Source organism: Octopus bimaculoides, chromosome 28, assembly GCF_046866305.1.
Source record: "Octopus bimaculoides isolate indiv1 chromosome 28, ASM4686630v1, whole genome shotgun sequence".
Lineage (NCBI taxonomy): Eukaryota > Metazoa > Mollusca > Cephalopoda > Octopoda > Octopodidae > Octopus > Octopus bimaculoides.
Window position 1 is genome coordinate 12,889,453 of NC_142955.1, and position 26,801 is coordinate 12,916,253.

General features: G+C 39.0%; 2 protein-coding genes across 2 annotated transcripts in view; both read left to right on the forward strand.

Annotated features, from left to right (window-relative positions):
• Positions 1–26,801, forward strand: LOC149130587 (uncharacterized). Its single transcript, XM_089344664.1, has 6 exons — positions 1–134; positions 6,165–6,509; positions 7,569–7,747; positions 11,764–11,924; positions 20,572–20,732; positions 25,686–26,801. Exons 2-6 carry the CDS (start codon positions 6,182–6,184, stop codon positions 25,733–25,735), a joined length of 879 nt encoding a protein of 292 aa, XP_089200790.1. The 5' UTR covers positions 1–134; positions 6,165–6,181; the 3' UTR covers positions 25,736–26,801.
• LOC106881038 (uncharacterized) overlaps positions 7–26,801 on the forward strand; it is a 150,510-nt gene continuing 123,715 nt past the window's right edge. Inside the window, exon 1 of the mRNA XM_089344667.1 lies at positions 7–134. The gene's annotated coding sequence lies outside the window, so the exon portion shown is untranslated. The remainder of the gene's footprint in view (positions 135–26,801) is intronic.

The window sequence follows — 26,801 nt, forward strand, 5'->3', positions numbered from 1 at the left end:
TGAAGTCATTATTGAGCAATTCAAACATTTGGGGACATTCCTTGGTAGTTCAGTGGCATCAGTTGATAGTATCGACAACAGTGGACAGTGGTTAACGTTTTCAAACATAGTTGTTCGTCTCATCTGTAACGAAGGTAAGTTTTGTTTCGTTATATGTATTGTTTCGCTATGTGTTGGAACCTCAATGTTGCTCTTCTGCTCTTAGCTATGACTGTTTAGATCCCAGTAATGTGATTGTGGCTAGATCAGTTGATTGATATTGCTTCTGTGTGATTATGTTTATTCATGTATCCGTACTGCGTGGATCGGATAAAGTGATAGAGATATTATAGTATACAGTATATATATGTTTTGGAAGTCAAGTCGAGACCGAGTAAGATCACCTCTTGAACTCAGTATGTCTGTGAAAACATTCCTAAAAAGAAAGAAGTCCCTGTGCATTGATTTGTTTTGGTGGGGGTTAAAGTATAGCACAGCTATAACACCAATAGCACAAGAAGGGTTGAGACAACCAGAAACAGAGGGATTTTATCATTTACTCTTTTTTTACGACTTTACAATAACCTAGAAGGAAGTTGCTACTGGAATTAGGGAACCCTTGGCACCCCCTGTGGTTAAGATGCTAATTAGTCCTTAGCGGGTACAATAACAGTGACTACTATTAAGCGTCACAACAGATATGGGATCACTAGTGGTTTCTTCAAAACCCTGAAATATTTGTATCGTGGGTCCCACTACCGGATAAAGTTTCAAGTCATATCCACACCCAATACACACACTAGAGAATAGAGAGAGTGTGTATATATATATATGTATATACATACACATATAATTATATATTTGCATACTAGCAAACGCACCTGTCCTTTGGACGGTTTAAGTTGCTTTGGTGGTATTTTCTCACTTTGTTCCAGTTGTCACCTGAGCTCAGCGAGCCGTTTGCTCAGTAGTATCTACCATAAAGTAAGTTTGAAGGAATCAGTGTTCAACGTTGTTGACAGGAAGAATAGAGTCTATCAAATGATAGGTTTGGCTCTGAATTTTGAACGTTGGTTTATAGGAGTTTTCATGAATGGGTTTCTGACCGAAACTTGACATCTGGAAGGCAGAGTTAGAAACGCGAATTTTCTGTATAGATTGCTGCCAATCAGAGTGTTGACTAATGAGTAAAGAGAGCTTACTTCCGCTGTTTACAGCAGTACCCGGAAGGAAGGTATGTAGATTAGTTACGGTTCAGTTCAATTCATTATCACTGAGGATTTTGGTATGAGATGCATGTCTGCCAAGTTTGTGCCAAAACTGCTTTCAGCTGACCAAAAAGACACTCGGGTCTCAGTTGCACAAGATCTTCTTGACTGTGACGAGAACGATGAAAACTTTTTGTAAACTTTGCGTAGGTCTCTGAGCAGGCATCTCCAAGCTTTTGGCAAACTTTCATGCAGTTTCCCTGTTCAACTCCTTTTGCTATGATTAATGCGACGATCACACGCTACACACCATCCTTCCAAGCACTGCTGTAAATAGCAGAAGTGAACTAGAACGTTAAAACGTAGTGCGCTGCAAAGCAGAGATCAGGAGGTCATTATGTGCTAAGCGGCTTTACACTGCATGCTTTAGCATTGTTACTATGGCAACAGTGCGGATACTTATTGATCAGACATCGTGTGCATATTTTCTTTTACTCTTTTACTTGTTTCAGTCGTTTGACTGTGGCCATGCTGGAGCACCGCCTTTAGTCGAGCAAATCGACCCCAGGACTTATTTTTTAGAAGCCGAGTACTTATTCTATCGATCTCTTTTGCCGAACCGCTAAGTTACGGGGACGTAAACACATTAACATCGGTGTGAAGCGATGGTGGGGGGACAAACACAGATACACAAACACACACACATATATATACGACAGGCTTCTTTCAGTTTCCGACTAACAAATCCACTCACAAGGCTTTGATCGTACCGGGGCTATAGTAGAAGATACTTACCCAAGGTGCCACGCAGTGGGACTGAACCCAGACCATGCAGTTGGGAAGCAAGCTTCTTTATTTCATAAAAAATTCGCCATACGGCGTTACATAGAGGGGACAAACAAAGACAGACAAACAAAAAAGCTATGGGCTGGACGCGGACATTAATGAATGAAGATGAATACACAAGAAAGAATGAAAATGGGAGAGACACCAGCGCCCGTCGACTGATAACCTCTCTAAAACTTTGTCCAATACAAGTCGGTCAAATTTATAAAACCAATTGTTAACACAAATGTTCTTCCTCTTTATATGAAGCAACAAGCCTCTTATAAATGTTCATATAATTCACTGGGGCTTTTAGTCTCCCCATATCTGCAACCTCTTTTCACTAACGCCCACGCCCTCTCTAGGCACTCCTCGAGTGACGTGTCGGCATTGCCCGGCGTCGTGAAGAATATTTCTTTGAGGTCAAAAAATTCCTGCGCCACGTCCCACGTTGTGACCTCCACAGCTATCTGCGGAGGCCATTCGGGATCCTGTATGCAGGCCACTGGCCTCTCCCCTAAGACTCTTTTCTAATGTTTTTCTACCCCCCTCTAAAGAAGAAAACTAACGTCTCTTCTTCCTCCACAGGAGGGAAAGACATTTCCGCAGTCGACGGCACAATTCCCACCGGCTGTGGTTCAACATTCGTTTGCACCTTTTTCTTTTTTCCGGTGTGAGGGGAGGAGTCTTCCGGTTTACCCGGGGGATTCAATCCCTCTTCCACCTCTACATCTATTTGAGGTTTTGGCGGGCTACTATCAATGCCCGCCTTTCTCTTCTTTCCTCTTTCTGTTGAGGCTACTGCCTCCTCATTTTTTTTCCTGCAGAGCAGGACTACATTTTTTAATGGGTGTCTGCTTCTGGGCCACTTTCGTGTCTCGGCGACAATCCTTCTTCAAATGACTAGGCTCCAGGCATTCGTGACACTTGGGAGGTTGTTCCTCAAGGATCACAAGATACCTAAAACTTGCCATGGTCAAATAATCTGGAAAAACCAGACTGTCATCGTCTAACTGGGTCCACAACGTTAATATGGCCTTAGTCCCGACCCAGTCAGCGGATGGCAACAATTTTACATTTAACAATTTAGTGTCTCTGGTGCCACCAAGTCCCCTTTGGATGGTTTTGGCCAACCAAGTCTCTTTTAAACCCGGTGGCAACCCGCAGACAAACGCCCGCTTACATTTTCTCCCACAATGAGAGGAGAGGAAGAAGATTTCCCCCCTCCAGGGGCTGACTGGCGAACTTACACGCCATCTCCGGAGTTCCAAACAACAACCATATAGTTGCATATTTGGAACCCCTGGCGTTATGCTTTATCGTCGGTATATACTCCACCAGTTCCTTTTCTATTTCTAGCCTAGGAAAGGGGTCAATGGTATACAAGGACTTTGAATAAGTCCTTAGAACCATCGTCCTCCTTTCCAAATCTGTTGCACATTCTTTGGGTGGGTTAATTTCTCACACCAAAGCAGTGTTATTTTTTCTATTGTTCATATTTTAACTGCAAAAAAAAGTTCACAGTTAAATGTCTGTCCTCTGGCGTATTTGAATTCCTGACCAATCCTGTACACTCCAATATAGGTAATCCAATAATTGGTTCACAAATACTGGTGCTCGTAGTATAATCCAATTGTCATAAATTTTCAATTTTTTTCCTTTTTTCATAAATTGAATTTGCGACACAGCTAAATTCGCCGTGTTGTTTAAATTAAATGTATTTTGACCTATTCGAACTCCTGGTATTCCTAGGTAATCTAATATAGGTACTCCATAATTACTTTAGGCATAAAAACAGATGTTCCCCGCGAGCTTTGCAGCAAGCAACAAATGACCGTTTACAAAAAGTCTTCCAAATACAGAAAGTCTTCAGAAAAATCAAAAGATAGAAAGAATTCTTGCTGCGAGGTAATGCCCACCGATAATTCTTTACTAAAACAAACGCAACCAAAGGAGAAAAAAAAATGCTTCGAGGCCAATGGAGATACCTTATTTGTAAAAAATAACAATAAAATAACATAGCCCCACTGTACCCCAAAAACAAAATTTCTCCTACCTTTTAAGTTGCCGTACTAATTTCTTTCATGAACTGGAATTTACAACAGAGCCATAATTAGCCGTGTTGTTTCAGTGCGAATTTTCAAATTTTCTTTTTGTTCTTCTTTCTTGGACGGAGTCAAAAGACTCACGTCCACACTGCATGGCTGCAGTAAGACAACTGACGACCGGAAATAGAAGCAAGCTTCTTACCACACAGCCACTCCTGCGCCTATGTATTTATGTATATAGGTATGTGTATCATGAACTCCATTTTCTGAATAGATTCCCAGACGACGACAGACAGACACACAAACATGCACATACACATATAGGATTCCTGGTTTTCACCGAGGAGGACCAGGTTCGATTTCCGGCATTTGAACTCAATTACAGACTCAGGCATGACTGAGTGGTTAAAAAGCTCGCTTTCTTAGAAATCACTTAGTTTCTGGTTCTCTCCCACAATCCATGTTACAGCATCTGGATTCTCCAATCAGACCGTATCGTGAGCTAGAAAAGGGTGAGCAGATGTTCCAAACCACCAATTCTTTCCAATCCTGATTTTTTAGCTAGGGTCAAATTGTAGTCATCCACTGACACTAATGTGTGAGCTGTACACAGAAAGATATCTGGGTGGCTTTCCATACTTCGGGAAGAGAATAGACTAGCTTCAAGGCATCACTTTGACTGCCACTCACGTTTAAAACAACTGATTTGCTGTTCTAATACCAAAAGTCGCCCCCTTACTTCCAGGCGTATGCTTTTATTCAGCAGCGATGCCACTTTAATAAAATATGACAGCTAAAATATGTTAACATCTCATAATCGACCGTTTGAACTAAGGTTGACTGAGTGTGAAAAACTATAGAACTGCAAACATAAGCCTTGCTGTTGTTCCAACGAGAAGACAGTTGCACTCACAAACACCACATAGAAAAATACAACACGTTTTCCGTCTACCAAATTCACTCACGAAGTATTGATCAGCTTGGTGCAATAGTAGAAGATTGAACCCGAAACTACATGGTTGCAATGCAAGTTTCTTAACCCAACAGCTGAGCCTGCACCTCAGTTTCTCACTAATGACCATGGATGAAGGCCGTAACTTCCTGCCCTATTGTAACATCGTTGTCTGTGCCTGAACAATCCTAGGCGCAAATGGCAGCCTTTGGCACGTAAGCTGCATTTGTTGGCTGTTTCTATGTTGTTTGAGTTGTAATGAAATATTCTTCCCCTCCGGGGTGTTGTCCGATTCTTCTCACTAGTACAGTGTGTTAAATATAGCCCAAGCCTGGGCAGTGTGGCATGGAGGGCCGGTTGTTGCCCATGTAGTGTGTCGCTGCTGTCGGCGTTATTGATGGGCCCAAAGGAACAGCAAGGAACGTTACAATTTCGTATCAGCGTCATCGCAGGGTTTGCACGAGTAAAGTTGTAGACAACATTGAACTGCATCAGGGTCTCCGATTCCCGATTTTTCCTCACTATTTGCACCCGAACACTTTCCCATGGTTGAGTATTGCTACAAGATATCGGAGGTTTGGAATCAGAGTTTTCCATCTCCAAAATGGGTTGCCCTACTACCACCACCATTACCAGGCTGATGAGCTCCATCTGATCGATTGAATTACTAATTAACCCATAGTGGGGACCTTGACAAGTACTTCTACTCCGGACCAGGTTAGACCTGGGACCAATACTGGCTAAGAGGTGATTCCATCCTCTTCAAAACGCTGAAAATCTCCAGCCAGGACCCCATACCGAATGCGATATAAATTCATTCCCAGAACCTGCGTCTTTACTAATAACCGTATTTTATTTAATTCTTTTATATTCTAAATTGTAATTTATTCCTTCTCGTTTTCTTTTCCAAACACCCTTCCTCTCACCCGTAAATACTTTCCATCTTCTTACCGTATCTCTCACTTATTTTTCAGGATATCTCTCTGTTACTCTCTGACCCCTTTCACCTTTGTCTGTCTTTCTCTTCTTCATTCTCTCTTTATATATATTAAAATTCATCTTGTTCCATTGCTAAATCTCCTCATATCTCACCCCTACCCCATTTTTTTCTCTCTTTCATGCCATTTCTTTCCCCCTTCTGTCTACTTCTAGCAACCATAAACCCAAGAATGTTCCAGTTTCCTTTTACCCGTCTAGCTACAATGGAAGTGCTGCTGTTAACCCTTACAATATTTCTGGTTGTTACCTCAAATCAGGAACTTGACGGCTACTACAAATCTTTGGGTCCTGGTTATACCTATGATTACCTTCAGCCATCTCCAGCAGAACAATTCTTCTCAACACGAAATCGATTCGACTGTACCGCACTCTCTCAGAGGAGCCAATCGCAATTTTTCACTTACAACAAAGTCAGCCATGTTTGTAAGAATTACTCACCGCAAAATATGATGACAGTCGTCAGCACGAATGACATGAGCGAGATTTCCTTCTACAGAAGTAAGTGAAGTTTCTTTATTATTACTGTTATTTTCTTCTTTTTTTGTTTCCGCGGTAAGATAAAAGTACCAGTTGAATAGTGGCGGTCGATGAAATCGACTTGCTCCTCTACCTCTGAAATTGCTGGCCTTGTGCCACAATCTGAAGCTAATATTATTGTTGCTTTGTTTTGTTGTTACTGCTGCTGCTATCAGCCATTGACATCTACCTGTCTTATCTTGCTATTTTCTGCCTCGTTGATTCTGTATCTGGTTTCTTCGATTTCTGCTTCTGTTAATCAGCATTTCGATTTGTCTTTCTTGGTCACTTAGTCTCTGTCGAGTTTCATCAAACGTTACCTTTTCAAACCACATCTTTCTCATTCTGTCTAGTGTAACAAAATCTGCTAGGTACACTTCGGATGTAACATTCCATCACAACTGCATTCCGTCTTTCCTCATTTCTTTCGTACTACAGTCGCTAGAGCAACGCATGCCATCAAAGTGACACTGGGGTAAAATATACGAAGCTCAGTATACCCATCATGACTACCCGTCTGATAAGGGTACGCCAGGCACATGCATCACAACCATATGTACGCGACATGGTGATCTCATATCAAGATAAACAGCGCATGACCTCGCAGGTGGGGCCCAGTTAGAATTTTCTTCAGGTCGAGTAGCCCATCCTGCTCAAAAGGTCCCTGAATAAGTTTTGTTTAAGGATGTTGATGAGCAAAACAGCCATGTTTCCAAAGGTGAATTATTCAAACCCCAAAGAGTTCCTCTCGACACATGGCTATGATGCTCCCCCACTACTTCTGCTCATGATCAGAGATGCACATATCGTCAGCCACCAAGGGACATGCTCAACTGGTTAATGTCAAACAACTGACAAGCAAATCTGTGATATTAAGCAGAATATTTGCTGTAGCTCATCTTACATACCAAGACAAAACAATGTACATGATAACACTTCCAGTCAATTAAGATCAGAAGCCATGAGAGCCACTGTCTGGTACTGCATCCGGGCATTCATTATAATTATTATTATTCTTTTTTTTTTCTTCTTTTTTTTCAGAGAGCCAATGGATTAAAGCCTATGCCTTATCAATGGGAGCTGGTTCGAAAGTCTATGATTCATTTATGAATACAGGAAGTCCTTCAACCTGGAATGTGGACAAATGCAATGATACCTTCTGTCCTAACTTTTTCCGACATCCCGTTCTTGATTTCTGGAGCAATCTTACAATAGATGAGGTAAGTACAGAAAAGATTTTTTATGCACATTCATATGCACAAACATAGTGGAGGCGCAATGGCCCGGTGGTTAGGGCAGCGGACTCGCGGTCATAGGATCGCGGTTTCGATTCCCAGACCGGGCGTTGTGAGTGTTTATTGAGCGAAAACACCTAAAGCTCCACGAGGCTCCGGCAGGGGATGGTGGTGAACCCTGCTGTACTCTTTCTCTCACTCTTACTTCCTGTTTCTGTTGTGCCTGTAATTCAAAGGGTCTGCCTTGTCACACTGTGTCACGCTGAATATCCCCGAGAACTACGTTAAGGGTACACGTGTCTGTGGAGTGCTCAGCCACTTGCACGTTAATTTCACGAGCAGGCTGTTCCGTTGATCGGATCAACTGGAACCCTCAACGTCGTAAGCGACGGAGTGCCAACAACAGCAATATTTATTGTATTTATTTATAGGCTTTCATAGTTATGTCGTCGATTTCTTTCCATTGTTACAATTGCTTACAAGCCTAACATTTAAAATGCTTACGAAAGTCATTGAGAACAGCCAGGAAAATATAAATGTTGAAGAGTTTGGATATTGATATAATAATATTTACGTTTATGAATTTGTTTTGCAAGATTCGTGATGTGAAATCGTGTGTTGAAACAGATATTGTTATATTTCTGGATGGTCATATTACTTTTTCGCCAAATAACCACGCACATTATATATTCGTTCTTCACTTCAGCTTTATTCCTATCAGGGCCGGATTAAGGTCCACATAGGCCCTAAGCACGTAAAAGTTTTCGGTGCTCTCAAGTATACGTAAATGGTTCAAAATGTAAACAAAAATGATTCAAAATATAAACAATAATAAACGATAGAATAAATTTTTATCTTTAAAGATACCTCTCCAGCCTCACTTTCCTTTTCAGGTGGAACCTGAAAAGTTAATGAGGCCTTGACCAAAGAGAAAGATACTCATCTTCGACCCTTTCAATCCCGTCCACCACACAACCTCTTTTGTCATAACCACCAGACAGAGGAAAATTGCCCTCCCTTACCGGCCAAAGGAAGGGGGTGGGGCGATCTTCAGAATGGACTCGGTCGAAAGCCGGATCCGTCCTATACGTGACAACAACTGTTCGACAAAGCTCCGCAAGTCAGCAGTGCCTGGGCACTGTACGAGAGCATGCAGAACGATTTCATCGCTCTGCGTGCATCTCAGGCCAGGGATTTCTGGAAACTGTCCATAGTTCCCGGCCCGAAAGTCCTCCGGAAGAGACCTGCCAGTTGATTCTCCTCGATGCCCTGGATCTCTCCGAGTACGTCATCGCTCTTGCCCTCCACTAATCCCGTATAGATCTCCAAAATGGAACTTCCACAAACCGCATTGCCCGACTGGCTGAATTCTGTAAGCGCTTGGAGATGCTCTAGGCGCCAAGCGCCCTGCCTTGGTCTACGCCCGATCCAGAACTGTAGCTCTGTCAAGGAGACAAGCTTCGGAAAAGCGCATTCAACAACCAGCGACCACACCTGCTCATCGTTAATGTATCGCTGGAGATATCGTAACCTCAGCGCATGTCTGCGCATCATCAGACACGGGTATGCCGGTCCTACAGGCAACTAGTGTTGACAGCAAATGGATGGTCTGACAAGTGGTACCTGACCCTTCCTCAGGAAGCGGAAGAGCAAAGGCGCCAGCCCGTTCAACCACGAAGCGGAGCAAGAGACGACAGTCAGACGGTAGTATATGACGGATGCGATGTAGGCATTTACTACCGTCGCCCGACCTTTCAAGGACAGCTTCCGCTCGACCTATTTCTAGGTGAGACGGGCCACCCTGTCTGTCACCTCACCCCAGTTCTGGTCCAATTAGAGATCCGGATCGAACCAGACTCCAAACAACTTAACAGGTCCATCCGTCCAGCGCCTCACAACGCTGTTCGTTGGCATGGGCCTGCCCCTTCAGATGCCGAGCTGCAGGCTCATTGACTTCTCGTGGTTAATCATTGCTCCTGTCACCGATTCGTATTGCCTTAAGGTTTTTTTATCTTAGTAGAAGTCAAGACTGTTTCCTTGGATATCACTACAGCTGCTGAATAGATCAATTCATTTAGTCAGTTGATAATTAGGGTGTCTTTTGATGTGGGCATTATTTCTTGTAGGGCACTGTTGTATCTATCTATCCTTTCACAAAGCTGTTAATTTTGTATAGTTAGTGGAGATGTTTACACCGAGTCATATTTATCGACTTTGTGATGTTTTCTTCTATTTTTGTTATTTCATCCCCGTCATCGATTGTAACAGGCCTGTTACGGGGTGTATTATTTTGTTTGTTGTTGCTTTGTGCTTCAGTATTTGCTTATCTGTGTGTTGTTGTTTCACTGTGCTGTATTATATATTTCTGGGGTGGTTAGCTCAGTAGTTATTTTTACATTGGTTCAGCTTTTTATTTGCTCTATGCATGTCTACCTCTGTCGTGTTTATTTCTTTTTGTGGAGCCTGTCTTGTATTTGAGTTGAAAGTTATGGTTATGCTCCAGTAGTATTGTGGCCCTACATTTTAAAACGATTTGCTGTGTAAACTCGGATGTCCTTTTTCGAGCCAAAAATGGATACGAGGGGCTTAAATAAAACAAAGACATCTTCCATGCTACATTTTGTGAAATCTTTTAGCTCCAAAGACTAAAGCCAATGTTTTCTTTTCAATTTGACTGCAGTTTGTTTCCACTTTACTCAAGGTACAGGTAGGATGCGCGATTGCCTTTTCAGTACCATCTGGGAATACATGGAATATGGCAGTTTCATACCATAATCCCAAGTATCGGCAGCTAGTATTATTTCAAACTTCGGATTATAATGGATCAGTAATAAATCAAATTGCAGCAATTCCTTCGTCTCTTTAAAGACTTTGGTGTATGCTGGCGTCCAGTTCCACTGTATTTTAACTTAATCATACCGATACGTTTACTCCAATATCCACGGACTAAACGAGACAGGAGGAGACGTGTGGGATTGAGAGTCGCTGAAGAGGTCACACGATGTATGACGAAAGACTTCAGAGAAAGGTCACTAAAATAATAATGATATAGTGTGTGTGTTTATTTGGCAAAAAATGACCATCCCGAAATCCAACAATATAATCGAAAACAGGCCGTAACATCAAAGGCAGAATGTTCAACCAACACAATGAACAGTTGAGGTGTTACCTTAGTTCACTGGAAGTGAACAGCTGGTACCGTAGTACATCTCCAGCGTTAAAAGCTGTGCAAATAATAATAATAATAATAATAATAATAATAATAATAATAATAATATAATAATAATAATAATAATAATAATAATAATAATAATAATAATAATAATAATAATAATAATAATAATAATAATAATGTGGAACCTGAAGACTAAAACAATATCCATTGTCATAGGTACCCTGGGAATGACAGCGAAACGGGCTGATTACTACCTAGTTCAGATACCAGGAAACCCCAAAATGGCTGAAGTTCAAAAGATAGTGCTCATGGGAACTGCCCATATCCTATGTAAAATACTGTCTATGTGATCTCAGATTTTAAAACAAACGCATAATTTTCTTATGGTTTCTTAAACATTCTCTATAACAACACTATGTACAAATCCAAATATATGGTACCCTAGGCATAGCACCTACATGAACTTCTAACTTGTTGTCTCTTGAAGTCTCTGGGTGAGACTTGGATCCAACTTTTACAAATGCAAAGCAAAAGTCAAACATAAAATAATAATAATAATAATAATGATGATGATGATGATGATGATGATGATGATGATGATGATGATGATGATAATAATAATAATAATAATAAAAGGTAGAACACCTACAAAAATCAGTATTGCATGGAGTAACAAAATTTCCCCGCAGGATTCTTGAAACACGACCAGTAAACAAATGACACCTTGGTTGTGGGCTGCGGACACTTGCCCTCATACCCACCAAAATAAGCTGTGAGTTTTCATCACAATAATACTAATATTTCCGGATATGTTTTTATTTTCTAGGTGAAATTGGTGATATATAAAAACGAAACTGCTGTGGTTAATATGGTGTTTGATGGACAAAATACAACCCTTCAAAGCTGGTTCTCTCTTGGAACGCTGAAGAGTTCTCCTTGGTCCGACCTACCTGCAGCTGATGTGAACTTCTCAATGGTTGGAGATAAGTATGAAACCTTCATCGCTCTATATCTTCTAGTGACTTGTTTTTATATTTTGCGTTCGAAACCCTTTATGATCAACATTCCCTTCTACTCTATTGGTATCTATGAATACTCCGGATGGTGCTCGAGAAATAAAGAGTTCACTGGTAATGAATAGCTGGCACCGTAGCACATGTCCAGCGTTAGAAGCTGTGCAAAGACAAATAATAATAATAATAATAACAATAATAATAATAATAATAATAATAATAATAATAATAATAATAATAATAATAATAACAACAACAATAATAGTAACAATAATAATAACAATAACAATAACAATAATAATAATAATAATAACAATAATAATAATAATAATAATAATAATAATAATAATAATAATAACAATAACAATAATAATAATAATAATAATAATAATAATAATAATAACAATAACAATAATAATAATAATAATAATAATAATAATAATAATAATAATAATAATAATAATAATAATAATAATAATAACACTACTAAGTAACAAGAAGAAAACAAAAATACTGTACAAATACAGCATTACAGAAAAAGACTTACCTGAGGCAAAAGAAAAACTAAAGCAAGACATCCTTGCCAAAGCACAGAGGATCCGCCGGTATGAGAAACGCCAACGTTTCTTTGAACAAAACAAACAGTTCAAATCCAACCCCAAAAAACTCTACCAAGAACTGGGTAAAAATAAAATAGACATTACTTCAGCACCAACAGCAGAAGAACTAGAGAAATTCTGGAAACAAATATGGTCGGTGAAGCAACAACCCCCAAAAAGGACCATTAAAACAACGAACTTAGCACCTGAGCAACTCTGGGCCCCTATAACAACTGAAGAGGTCACCCAGACACTGCAAAGACTAAGCAACTGGAAGGCACCTGGACACGACAAGATCCCCAATTTCTGGTTAAAACACCTGCCAGCAATGCATAAAAAGCTGGCAGAAAACTTTAACAACATAATAGCAGATCCAGAGACAATGCCTGAATGGCTCACAAAAGGGAAAACCATCTTAATCCCCAAATCCACGGAAACGGAGAAACCACAAAACTATAGACCTATAACCTGTCTCCCTACGATCTACAAAGCCTTTACTGCAATAATATCGCAGAGATTGAGTAAACACCTGGAAAATAACAACCTGTTTCCAGAAGAGCAGAAGAGATGCTGCAAGGGCTCATACGGCTGTAAAGATCAATTATTGATCAATAAAGCCATAACTGAAGACAGCCGCAGAAAGAAGAAAGGCCTCAGTATGGCCTGGGTGGACTACCAAAAGGCTTTCGACAGTGTTCCCCACACGTGGATTCTGGAAACACTAGCCATAAACAAGGTGGCACCAATTATCATAAAATACATAGAGCACTCAATGAACAAATGGCAGACAGTGCTACAGCTCCAAACAAAAGAGGGACTTGTGAAAACGAAAGCCATCCCCATTAGAAGAGGAATATTCCAGGGAGACACGCTCTCTCCACTCCTGTTCTGCCTGGCACTCACACCTTTAACAGAATTGCTAAATAGAACTGGATGCGGTTACAAATGCTATGGAAAAACAGTCAGCCACCTTCTATATATGGATGACCTACAATTATATGCAAAAAACGACAAAGAGCTAGAAACACTACTACAGACAGTACACGGCTTTACCAAGGAAATAGAAATGAAATTCGGATTAGAAAAATGTGCCAAAGCAACCCTGAAAAGAGGAAAATTAGTTAAAAGTAGCAATATAACACTAGATAAAGCCAATGAAATAAGAGAACTAGACGAAAGCCAACCATATAAGTATTTAGGAGTCAATGAACTAGATAGGATACAACATACACAAATGAAAGAAAAAATAAAGAAAGAGTACTATAGACGAGTTAGATCACTACTAAAAACAGAGCTCAATGCTAAAAACAAGATAATAGGTATCAACACTTTAGCTGTCCCAGTTATAAGCTACAGCTACAACATCTTTAACTGGACACTAAACGAACTATGTAAAATAGACAGGAAAACAAGAAAAATAATGACAGGATATAGGATGCACCACCCAAAATCTGACATAGAAAGGCTATATATACAACGCACAGAAGGTGGCAGGGGTCTTATACAGCTAGAAAACTATTATAAAATAACCACTATAGGACTGCAAAAATACCTACTCCAGAAGCAAGGGAAACTAATACAAATAGCTACAAAACACGAGCAAAACAAATAACTGTTTTCAGTATTTAAGGAAGCTGACAAATACAAACAAGAAATCACTCTACCTAACAAATACGAAGAAGAAGAAGAAGAAACAACAAAAGCTATAAAACAAATGAAATCCAAACTAAAATTAGAACAGCAACGGACCATGATAAAACGATGGCAAGAAAAGCCCCTACATGGTAAATACTGGGCTAAACTAAATGCGAAAGAAATAGACAGAGAAAAATCCCAGCAATGGCTGAGAAGCTCAGGACTCAAAGCAGAGACTGAAGGATTTTTAATTGCTGCACAAGACCAAAGCCTCCCCACCAGAAATTACCAAAAACACATAATGAAAAGAAATATAACAAGTAACTGTAGAATATGTGGAGATCGACAAGAAACAATAAATCATATTATCTCTGGCTGCCCAGTCCTGGCTAAGAAGGAATATATCCACAGACACGACAGAGCTGGGACCTATATACACTGGAAGCTATGCCAACATTATGGAATAACAACAGAAAAAAGATGGTATAAACACACGCCAGAAAAGGTCACAGAAAACGAGAAAGCAACCATACTCTGGGATATGCCAATACACACAGATAGAGAAATTAAGGCAAATAGACCAGATATAGTTGTCAAAGATCATGAAGAAAAAAAATGCTTTCTAATTGATGTATCAATACCAGCAGATGACAACGTTTCTCTAAAAGAAATGGAAAAACTTTCAAAATACAAAGACCTGGAAATAGAGATAACTCGAATGTGGAATCTAAAAACAGAAACAATTCCTATCATAGTAGGTGCCTTAGGTATAATAAAAAAATATTCAGACAAATACATAACAAAAATAGCAGGACTTACAAATATATATAACATACAGAAAATTGCACTACTGGGTACTGCACACATCCTACGCAAAACACTTTCAATACAGTAAACATAAGAGCACCACAGCAAACCACAGCACATACCCAAGGCGCACAGAGCTGCGCTCGGTAGTGAAGTGAAAGCACGTTATAAAAATAAAACTACTGAATAATAATAATAATAATAATAACAATAATAATAATAATAATATTAATAATAACAATAATAATAATAATAATAATAATAATAATAATACGAAAACTGTTGACAATGCATAGAATGCACCACCCTAAGGCAGATATAGAACGTCTTTATCTGCCAAGAAAAGAAGGAGGCCGAGGCCTTCTACGGCTGGCATTATCAATGAAGGTAGCCACAATTGGCCTAGACACCTATCTGAAAAACTCTGAGGACTGGATGCTAAAACTTGTCTTAAAACATGAAAGCAAGAAAGCATCTTACTCAGTAACAAAACAGGCAAAAGAATATCTAAGTGAATTCCAATTGCAACAAATTCAAGAATTAGACGAACTAGAAACACCTGCAGAAAAAGCTAAGCGCTTGAAAACCCGTGCTAAAATTGCTGCCTTAGCTATTATGACTGAAAAATGGCATGGAAAACCTCTCAATGGCAAATACCCAAAGAGAGCGAATAATGCAGATATTAACAAAGCCCTTACCCACCAATGGTTAATGGCCTCTGGCTTGAAATCAGAAACAGAGGGGTTTATCATAGCAGCCCAAGATCAATGCCTACCTACAAAGAACTACCAGGCCAACATATTAAAGAACAGCAGCTCCCCATTATGTCGTATATGCCAACAACAAAATGAGACCATCGATCATGTTGTCTCCATGTGCAGTCTGCTTGCGCCTACAGAGTATCTCAACAGGCATGATAGAGCTGCACAATATATTCACTGGGTAATATGCAAAAACCTGGACTTGCCCCATGATAAAAACTGGTGGGAACACAAACCACCCCCAGTACTTGAAAATGATCACATTGCACTCCTCTGGAACTTCACCATTCAAACTGACAGAAAGATAGACGCAAATAGGCCAGACATCATACTGAAAGACTTCAGACAAAAATCATGCCTCCTCATTGATATGACTGTCCCAATCGATATAAACGTATCTGTCAAGACCTACCAAAAACTGAGCAAATATAAAGATCTTGAAATAGAAATTAGCAAAATGTGGAATCTGAAGACGAAAACAATACCTATTGTCATAGGTGCCCTGGGAATGACAGCGAAACGGGCTGATTACTACCTAGCTCAGATACCAGGAAACCCCAAAATGGCTGAAGTTCAAAAGATAGTGCTCATGGGAACTGCCCATATCCTACGTAAAATACTGTCTATGTGATCTCGAGTTTTAAAGCAAACACATAATTTTTTTATGGTTTCTTAAACTTTCACTTGAACAAAACTGTACAAATCCAAATATATGGTACCCTAGGCATAACACCTACATGAACTTCTAACTTGTTGTCTCTTGAGGTCTCTGGGTGAGACTTGGATCCAACTTGTACAAATGCAAAACAAAAGTCAAACATAAAGTAATAATAATAATAATAATAATAATAATAATAATAATAATAATAATAATAATAATAATAATAATAAAATAAAAATAACAATAATAATAATAATAATAATAATAATAATAATAATAATAATAATAATAATAATAATAAATGCCCGGATGCAGTACCAGGCAGTGGCTCTCATGGCTTCTGATCTTGATTGGAAATGTTATCATGTACATTGTTTTGTCTTGGTATAAAAGATGGGCTACAGCAAATATTCTGCTTAATACCACAGATTTGATTGTCAGTTGTTTGACCTTAACCAGTTGAGCATGACCCTTAGTGGTTGACGATATGTGCATCTCTGATTATGAGCAGAAGTAGCGGGGGAGCATCATTGCCATGTGTTGAGAGGAATTCTTTGGGGTTTGAATAATTCACCTTTGGAAACATTGGTATTTTGCTCAACATCCTTAAACAAACCTTATTCAGGGACCTTTTGAGCGGGATGGGCTACTCGACCTGAAGAAAATTCTAACTGGGCCCCACCTGCGAGGTCATGCGCTGTTTACTTTGATATGAGATCTCCAAGTCGCGCACATATGGTTGTGATGCATGTGCCTGGTGTACCCTTATCAGACGGGTAGTCACGATGGGTATAATGGGCTTCGTATATTTTACCCCACTGTCACTTTGATGGTAAGGAGTGCTCTCTCACTCAATAATAATAATAATGATAATAATAATAATAATAATAATAATAATAATAATAATAATAATAATAATAATAATAATAATAGTAATGATGATGATGATGATGATGATAACAATAATAAAAGAAAAAACACCTACAGAGTCTATATCAGCGTTTCTCAACCGGAGTTCCCAGAACCCTGAGGTTCCGCAAAAGGTTCCTGGGCGTTCTCCGAGAAAGAGTGGGATAAGCTAATGCCAATTTCATGATCGTAATATTACTGTACATGCACAACATTTTATTGGTTATTGTAATATTGTAATACAGACATCATCTAACCCATTATGTTATCAAAAATTATAACAACCATATAGGAGTGGCTGTGTAGTTAGTAGCTTGCTTACTAACCACATGGTTCCGGGTTCAGTCCCCCTGCGTGGCACCTTGGGCAAATGTCTTCTACTATAGCCTCGGGCCGACCAAAGCCTTGTGAGTGGGATTTGGTAGACGGAAACTGAAAGAAGCCCGTCGTATATATGTATATGTATATATATGAGCGTGTGTGTTTGTGTGTTTGTGTTTGTCCCCACTCGCCCCAACATCGCTTGACAACCGATGCTGGTGTGTTTACGTCCCCGTAACCTAGCGGCTCGGCAAAAGAGACCGATGGTATAAGTACTAGGCTTACAAAAAATAAGTCACAGGGTAGATTTGCTCGACCAAAGGCGCTGCTCCAGCATAGCCGCAGTCAAACGACTGAAACAAGTAAGATAGTAAAAGAGTATATATATATATATATATATATATATATATATATATATATATATATATATATGATATTTACCACGTGAACTACGATGAAAAAATATGAGAAAGGTATGATATATAATTTTTGGGGTGCAGAGGTTGCTTGAGACATGTAGTTTATTTTAAGGGTAACGCAAGGGTAATATGGTTGAGAAAACACTGGTCTATATAATCAGGTATATACGCGTCTCCTTAATTTCTAACGTTATAAATCAATAGTATCAGCTTAATCTAGAAATTAACAGCATCAAGTAACAACAAGGCAGTGATCAAGCTGAATCATTAGCATGCCCAGCAACGGCGGTGCACCAGCATGGCCGCAGCTCTGAGCTGAAACTATAGAAAAAAAAAGTACCCAGTTAAATGCTTTGCGGAATTTTGTCTATCTTCACGTTCTGAGTTCATAAATGCCACTGAGCTCGTCTTTGCATTTCATCCTTTTCGAGGTCGATAATATAGTACCATTTGAGTACTGGGCTCTCTCTTGGGAAGCTGAAAACCTCTCATTGGCTCGACTGACTGCAAAGCGCTGTGAATTACTTCTGAATTGCTGGAGCTGTGTACGTAATTTTTATCACTGTGCGCTTCTTAATTACCGTAAATCCTCGAGTATAGTCCGCCTTTGAGCATAATACGCAGGGTATTTCTAGGGGGCTGTACCTCTGAAAAACCTAAACCTTGTGTATAATACGCACCCCTTCTCTAACTTGAGTCAAGGAGGTCTATATAAGATCCTTGGTTTGTAAACATATATACAGTAACGTCCTTTATTATTATTGTATATATAACATAATGCAAACGTGTAGCTTTTTGTGCACTTTGCAGAAAATAAAGAAATAACAGTAATAACGTGAGTGAAAAATAAATATTAAGTAAATTGCCTTTACATATTTATCACTTAGAAAATTTTGCTTAGAAAATATTTTTCATTTTTAACCTCGTATATAGCACGCACTAGAAATTTTGACCTTTAAGTTTTGGGAAAAATGTGCGGATTATACTCGAGGATTTACGGTATTTACATTCTGAATTTAATGTTTAAAATCTTTTCAGATCAGTATTTACTTCTGTCCTACTGGTGTATATATGGTGTATATATGGTGTATATTCACTTCCCCCTAAATTTCTAGCACTGTGTTGAATATTATCATATTAATCTAGAAATTAATATCAATTAATATTCACCTGTAAAAACTAGCGATTAAATTCGTTGCATTATTTTATATTATCTCATCGCATGCACAAATACGCAAACACACACACACACACACACACGTATAAATACATGGATGTCCCTCTGAAAACACTCGGTTCAGTGATTATAAGTTCGTGGTTCAATTGCTCAACCAGGATTACTCGCTACTAATTCATTGAGCAGGGATTTCACGTCATAAAACGACTGAATATTCATAGTCATCTTCGAGATAGACCGAGATCCATTTACTAACGATTAAATTTGACAAAATGTGTAGAATTTTCTTTCCTGTTCTGTTCCTGATTATTCAATACATTAATGAAAAGAGGCAGAGAGCTGGCAGAAACGTTAGCACGCCGGGCGAAATGCTCAGCGGTATTTCGTCTGACTTTACGTTCTGAGTTCAAATTCCACCGAGGTCGACTTCGCCTTTCATCCTTTCGGGGTCGATAAATTAAGCACCAGTTGTGTACCGGTGTCGATCTATTCGACTGGCCCCCTGCTCCAGGAATTTCGAGCCTTGTGCCTGGAGTAGAAAAGAATACATTAATGAAAGATACATTGTTAATGATATTTAATGACATATTGAGATATTGTGACTGATGATGGTTAATTTGACAATCAATCGAGAAGTGCAGAAAGATATGTTGGGTAATTCGTCGTGTATCTAGAATTGAAAAAATGGTTAATAACCCCTGTGAATGTAATAGTTTCATCTGCTAGAAATAACAGTCATTAAATATCGCTAAAATCACTACCTACAGTCTTAAAAATAAATGTAGAGATGTTGCCTCAAGAAGAGGCTGCGATGATTAGGATCGCTGTGACTATAGGTCATTCTGGATCGGGGATGACCCCTTTGAAATACCCCTTAGACGGAGGAGTAAGGATAGAACATTTGATTTTGTTCGGGCCCTTTGCGAATGCTGGGTGGTAAGAAGGGATGAAGTTATTCTCAGGCAAAAAACCTGGTTCAAATATTTGCAACAGAACTGTCCCCATTAAAGACCCCCTCACCCAGTGACGAAGCTGTAGTGTTAACCTGATTAACAAATAAAGTCTGCTACATGTGTATTGGGACCGTCCGGCTTAGTATTGCCCTACACACAGATTACATCTACGAAACTTTGTCTCACAAAGATTTTCGTTCACTGTAAAGCAGAAGATAGTATTTTACCAATGCATCACCGAGCAGTGTCGGTTCGAACTTGGGAACCTCACAATTACGTAGTTGCCAGGCAAGCTTTGAAACTACAACAATTGATAACGACAATAACAGAAAAATTAAAACTGCAACAGTACCTTCTTTTTTTTTTGCCTCCTTTGCAGTAGCAGCAGTCGATTCTCTGCGTCATCTTACCATTCAAATTGTAATGACGACGCCGGTTGGTTCGTTGTTCTTGAAGATAGTCTCTGTGAATGGGGTACTTTTCCTTATTATCCTACAATAATCTACTCAAATGGAAATTCGAGTGTCACATGGAATAACGGTAAGTATTTTGTCATTTCTTATAAATTGTTTCTCTGTCACATTAATACAGTGAGTAGTAAAAGTCTAATTATGATGGCATGGAAAATACAGGAAACAATTCAGGAAATATTTCGGTATTATTATAGCATGGGTCTCACAGTACTTAACAAAGAGAATCGCTATGTGGTGCAATATTACACGTGTGGATGTGGAAAATTTAGTACGGCGGGGTGGCTGCTGGAGAGTTCCAGGCATTAGTGATAACGCCAAAGGCCTGGTTGGATGTCCAACCTTCCGTGTTCTTTCACAGGGCTTAGAGAAACTGAAGGACCGCAACAATAGCTGTGTGAATCTGAGAGGGGAATATGTGGCATAAAATCATAATTAACTGATCCTCCTTTATTTTCTTTTACCCAAAGTCAGGAACTTTTCAGTACCTTCCCTTTTTATACAACCCACGTGGTGACATTTATTTCACTTAAATTTAATTAACATTTCCTTTCTTATTTCAGAAATTTAATACTCTTAACATTTAAGATAATATTGAAGCTAATTTATACTTGAAATTTAATTTACTTGAGGCTAGTATGAGCGGAATAAGTAAAGCAGTTGAAGGGCTATTCAAGAAAGGGAAAATTTCTAGCGAGATTTTCAAGATTTTGAAACCCACTGTCAGCAAATCAAGCGTCTATAAAGTAATCAAACGAATAAAAAAGACAGAGACCGGTTTTTGCTTACAAAGAGTGAAAACTACTCCACTTCGACCGGTGAGAACTCAAAGACTCATCAAAAACACCAAAGAAAAGATCAGGCGTAGCCCAAAAAGAAAGATCAGAAAATTCACTTCAGAAGCTGGTACAAGCAATGGAACTGGCCATAATTTGTTGAAAAATAAACTTCACTTATTCCCATACCAGATATCAAAAGCACATCTTTTGTGTGAAGCCACAAAGAAAATAAGACTGCAACAAGTGAAGTTTCTTTTGCAAAACGCTGAGGGATGGCACGCAGCCACCAACACCGTGCACAGATGAAAAGTTATTCAGTGTGCAAGCGTGCCACAATCCACGAAACGATCTTATATATGCAGTGAATGAAGAGGACATTCCTGTCAAGCAAGGATTATCCTTTCGGCGGCAGAAGCTTGCATTCATATTGGTGTGGGCAGGTGTGACATCAAATGACATGAAAACCGTTTAAACTTCATTGAAGAGGGTGTAAACATCAACTGAAATGTTTATTTGGACATATTAAAGGATAAAGTACAACTTTGGATTATTGTAACAATGGGGGACAATGGTGTAACTCTCCAACAAGATGGCCCAACATCTCATACGGCTAAAAAACTCCAAGAAGGGTGTCGAGAGAATTTCAAGCCGTTCTGGACGAAAGAGTTCAAGCCGTTCTGGACAGCCTCTTCAGCCAATCTGAATGAGATGGACTTTGGCATATGGTCTGACCTTCAGAGAAAAGCCTGTGACAATTCTCACACGAGTGTCAGAGCACTTAAGCACTATTTCCGAAAATACTAAGACGACATCTCCAAACAAACTGTTCATGCCACTTGCTCCCAAGTTGCTCCTACACTCCGGCAGGTTGTCTTCGGCAAGGGTGGATATACTGGAAATTAAATATATCATCTTAATCTACATTTTCTGGGCTTTATTTGAGCATATCTAAATAAGATGAATGATTTTGTAATAAGATGTTATTTGAATAAATATATGACTACATATCGTCTAATCACCCCGTATAAGAAGAGACAAAAAATAGCAGACGTAGGAATAAGACATCCGATGAACATACGACGGAGCTAATCGAAGGAAAGTGTAAATATTTTTCTTCTTTTACTTGTTTCAGTCATTTGACTGCGGCCATGCTGGGGCACCGAATTGAATTTAAGAGTTGTCGTCGAAGAACTCGACTGAGTTTTTAAAGTCTAGTATCTATTTTATCGGTTACCTATGCCGAACCGCTATGTTATAGGAACGTAAACACATCAACACCGGTTTTCAAGCGGTTGTGGGGGACAGACACTGATACACGCACACTCATACATACATATATATACACACACATCTACGATGGGCTTCTTTCAGTTTCCGTCTACCAAATCCCCTTACAAGGCTTTGATCGGCCCCGAGGCTTTAGCAGAACACACTTGCCCAAGGTGTCTGCAGTGAGATTGAACCCAGAACTATGTGGTTGGAAAGCACGCTTCTTACCTTACAACCACGGACTAAAGTGAATTTCGGCCTAAAGTTGTAATCTTGTCTGATGGCACTCCGTCGGTTACGACGCCGAGTGTTCTAGTCGACCCGATCAACGGAACAGCTTGCTTGTGAAATTAACGTGAAGTGGCTGAGTACTCCACTGACTCGCGTTCGCTTAACATAGTTCTGGAGGAGATTCATCGTGATACAAAATGTGATGAAGGTTGGTTGTTTGAATTACAAGGGGTTACTCATTTCTGGCAGCTGGGTGAACAGGAGCAAGCTGAAATAAAATGCCTTGCTCAAGGACACAACGTGACGCTGGAGATCGAAGTGGCGACCTTAAGATCGGGAGCTAAATATCCCTAACCACTTAACCATGCGCCTCCCCGTCTGATAGAACGCGTATATCCAGGAATTATAGTCATGGTGATGTTTGAAGATGGAACTGGTTGAGATGTAGCGTAGATATAAATATTCTTAAAACTAACAGAGATACTCGGCCTTGCTCGGGATTAAAATGGCATAGATTTTTTTTTTTGTTTTACGTGTTTCAGTCATGTGACTGCAGCCATGCTGGAGCACTGCCTGCTAATTATTCTATCAGTGTCTTTTGCCGAACCGCTAGGTTATAGGTATATTGACACACCAACATCGGTTGTAAAGCAATGGTGGGGTACACACATGCACACACGCACGTTCGCACACTAATATACACATGTATACGACAGTGCTCTTTCAGTTTCCGTGTACGAAATCCACTCACAAAAAGTGGTGGGGTTTGACGTGCAGGTGTACTTGTAAACATTAACCGATTTGGCTGGTATTTCTAGTACGTCCTGCTACCACTGAACAGGTATTTGCGAATAGCTGTTACGTGGCTGCAGCGCGTGCTACACTAACCCTTACCAGAGTGCACAGTAAAAAATCTGATTAAAAACAATCAAGAATTTGCAAACGTTATTGTCGGGCCCCTCGTATCATTACTAATATCTGATACAAGTTACCGCCCCTTGTATTTATTGTCCGACATGTTTGTTTATATTCGCAAGTGCCCATTTTCCATGTTTTATTTTTTGATATAAAATATTTAAAAATAGATGAATCTTCATAATTTTTTGCATGCTTCATTTATTTTGAATATATTTCCCATTTCCATAATTTATTTTAGAAATTAGGCGTCATTTTCTTGGAGAGGTGCGCTTCTAAAGAAGCGCCGAAAATTGTACGCGTACTGTTGCATAGACATGGTGGGTTAAAATCCTAGGCGAATTGAGAGTAGTCTATTTATGTTAGGGGCGCAGAATTTCGAGGAAAAAATCATAAGAAAATGTGTCCTAAGTCAAAGAGAATTTGGAGAAATTCGGTTGAAAATTGTAGGAATAAAAGTGGTTCACACAACACACAGACAGACAGACAGACAACTTGCCTTTTAATATATAAGATTTATTTATTATGCGCCCTTTCCTCCGACCACGAGTCCGCTGCCCTAACCACTGGGCCATTGCACCTCCATATAAGATACACTATTTGTAATCTAAGTTTTAGATACAAAATAGTAAATTGGGATCTACAGTAGTATATTAAGGGTCTATTAAAATATTTTGTTTTAAGTGTACTTAAACAACGGCTTGGTTTCCTTCTCGAACATTTTACATAGTTCAACCTACACAAGGTAATGAGTGGAAAACAAAATAGGGATTTTGAAAAAAAGTATTTATAACACTAGTTTTTAACAAAAGCAATGAAATGGGTCCATAGATGAAAAATCGAGTCACAACTGAAATAGTATGAAGTAGGAAAGAAAGTCCTGTCGCATTTTTCCTTCGATCATTTTGCGAGGACTGAAGGTGAAACAGCATTAACTTTTATCTCTAATATTTTTCTTTAAATGTAGATGACGTCACGCAATGGTGGTTAAATCCATATCGCTTATACCCTTTTATATGAGTTTAGATCAGACATATATAAGGTACTGTATGCTGTATAAATTGAAATAGGAAGCTCTGATGAGTGAGTCGCTCATCATTTCATTGCTTCTCAGCTTAACCAAAGAGTTTTCTTCTGTTCGTCATTGATGAGCAGGCTTGCTACTGGTTCTGGGTAGAATCATCACAAGCGATGAAAAGTAGATTTCCTATAAATAATATGCAGAGATAATGATTAGCACCCAAATGAAAAAGGGTAATCCATCTCTTATCCAGTATTGCACTCGAAAACTGTTATTCTCCTTGTTTGATGCGATATGAAGAGTGGGTTCAATCATCGAATCTTCAATGCGAAAAAGAATTGCTGTCAGTTAGAAGCACAGCACGAACAATTGCAGGGGAGGTAACCATCGTTGATGAAACGTAAAGAGGGTTGTTGCTCTTACAGGATAACACAAGGCACACATTACTAATGTCACTAAGGGAAATTTTGGCACAAGCTCAATAATTTCATGGGGAAGGAGTAATTCGACAATACCGACCCCAGCACGTAACTGGTACTCATTTCACCGAGTCCGAAAGGCGTAAAGGCAAAGTCTGGCCCTTCAGAATTTGAAGTCAAAATGTGAAGACAGACAAAATGCTGCTAAGCATCCTACCCCGTGTGCCAAAAATTCTGTCATTTCACTGCCTTAATGAGGAGAATTATTATTTTGATTAAATATATAAATTAAATCTAAAAACGCATTTGCTATTACTGGTATTGGTCTTGTTATTTTTGCTGTTAGTGTTGTTGTTATTGACGTTGTTACTTTTATTATTTTTTTCCAGGTTTGGAAACAGCTGACTCCATGGCCATCTTCATCCGTTTGGTATCGTAACTAACCAATCAAAAGATCTATTTTATATGACGTGTCCACACGGCTTCTGTCAACCAAATTCACTCACAAATATTTCGTTGTATAGTAAAGCCCGGGATTATAACTAGAAGACACTTGTCCAAGGTGCTGCACAGTAGGACTGAACCCGAAAACACGCAGCTGCAAAGCAAGCTTCTTAACCACACAGCCACACCTGCATTTCTGTGTGTTTATGTGCATGTATGCATATTATATGTGTGTACGTATGCAAGTGCATACGTACAGGGTGTCCCAGAATTAACTATTTCAGTGAAATCGGACAATTTCTTTGGAAACTCACTTTTATTTATGTTTATCAATTTTAATGTTAAAAATGTATAAATTTGTAATTCTGTCTATAATTTTATAATTATTATTATCAATTTACTTTTATTCCTGTTAGATGCAACTTATCTGTCCACGAAAGCATTTTTTTTTTCCTATTTCGCTCCAGTTATTTTCTCTAGCTCCACCCCCAGGATGAGGAAATAGTTTGGCTGAAATTAAATAATGCATTCAGTTACCATTGCAGGAGATAATTCCTAAAATGCTTCAAAAGGTTTTGACGTAATATTTATAAAGCGATTTGTTATGGTATTATAATTAACTAGCAATTTATAATTTTGTCATTAAAAAAAAAAATTCGCCTGATTTCAATGAGATAGAAAGTTAATTGTGGAACACCCTGTATGTGATAATCCTGCTTATGTGTGTGTCTATATATTTATATATTCTTTAACTTTCTCTTTACATCATTTATTTCACTTTATTAATTAATTACTTATTTATCAAACTGCTCCACAAGGCAGACAAATTGAAAAAAAATTAATATCAATAACTTACGGCACTATGAAAGTTTTTTTTTCCAATTTCTTCTAGAACAATCCGTTAATAATGAAATTCCTCATTTCAGTCGTTGGTCTCTATGTAAATGTAAGCACCTCACCCACCCACACAATTTGAAACCGGTTTGGTAAGTTTGATAAGTGTTAATGCACGAAACTCTGAGTCACATTGTAACTTCTGGTGATTAAATAATAAAATATCT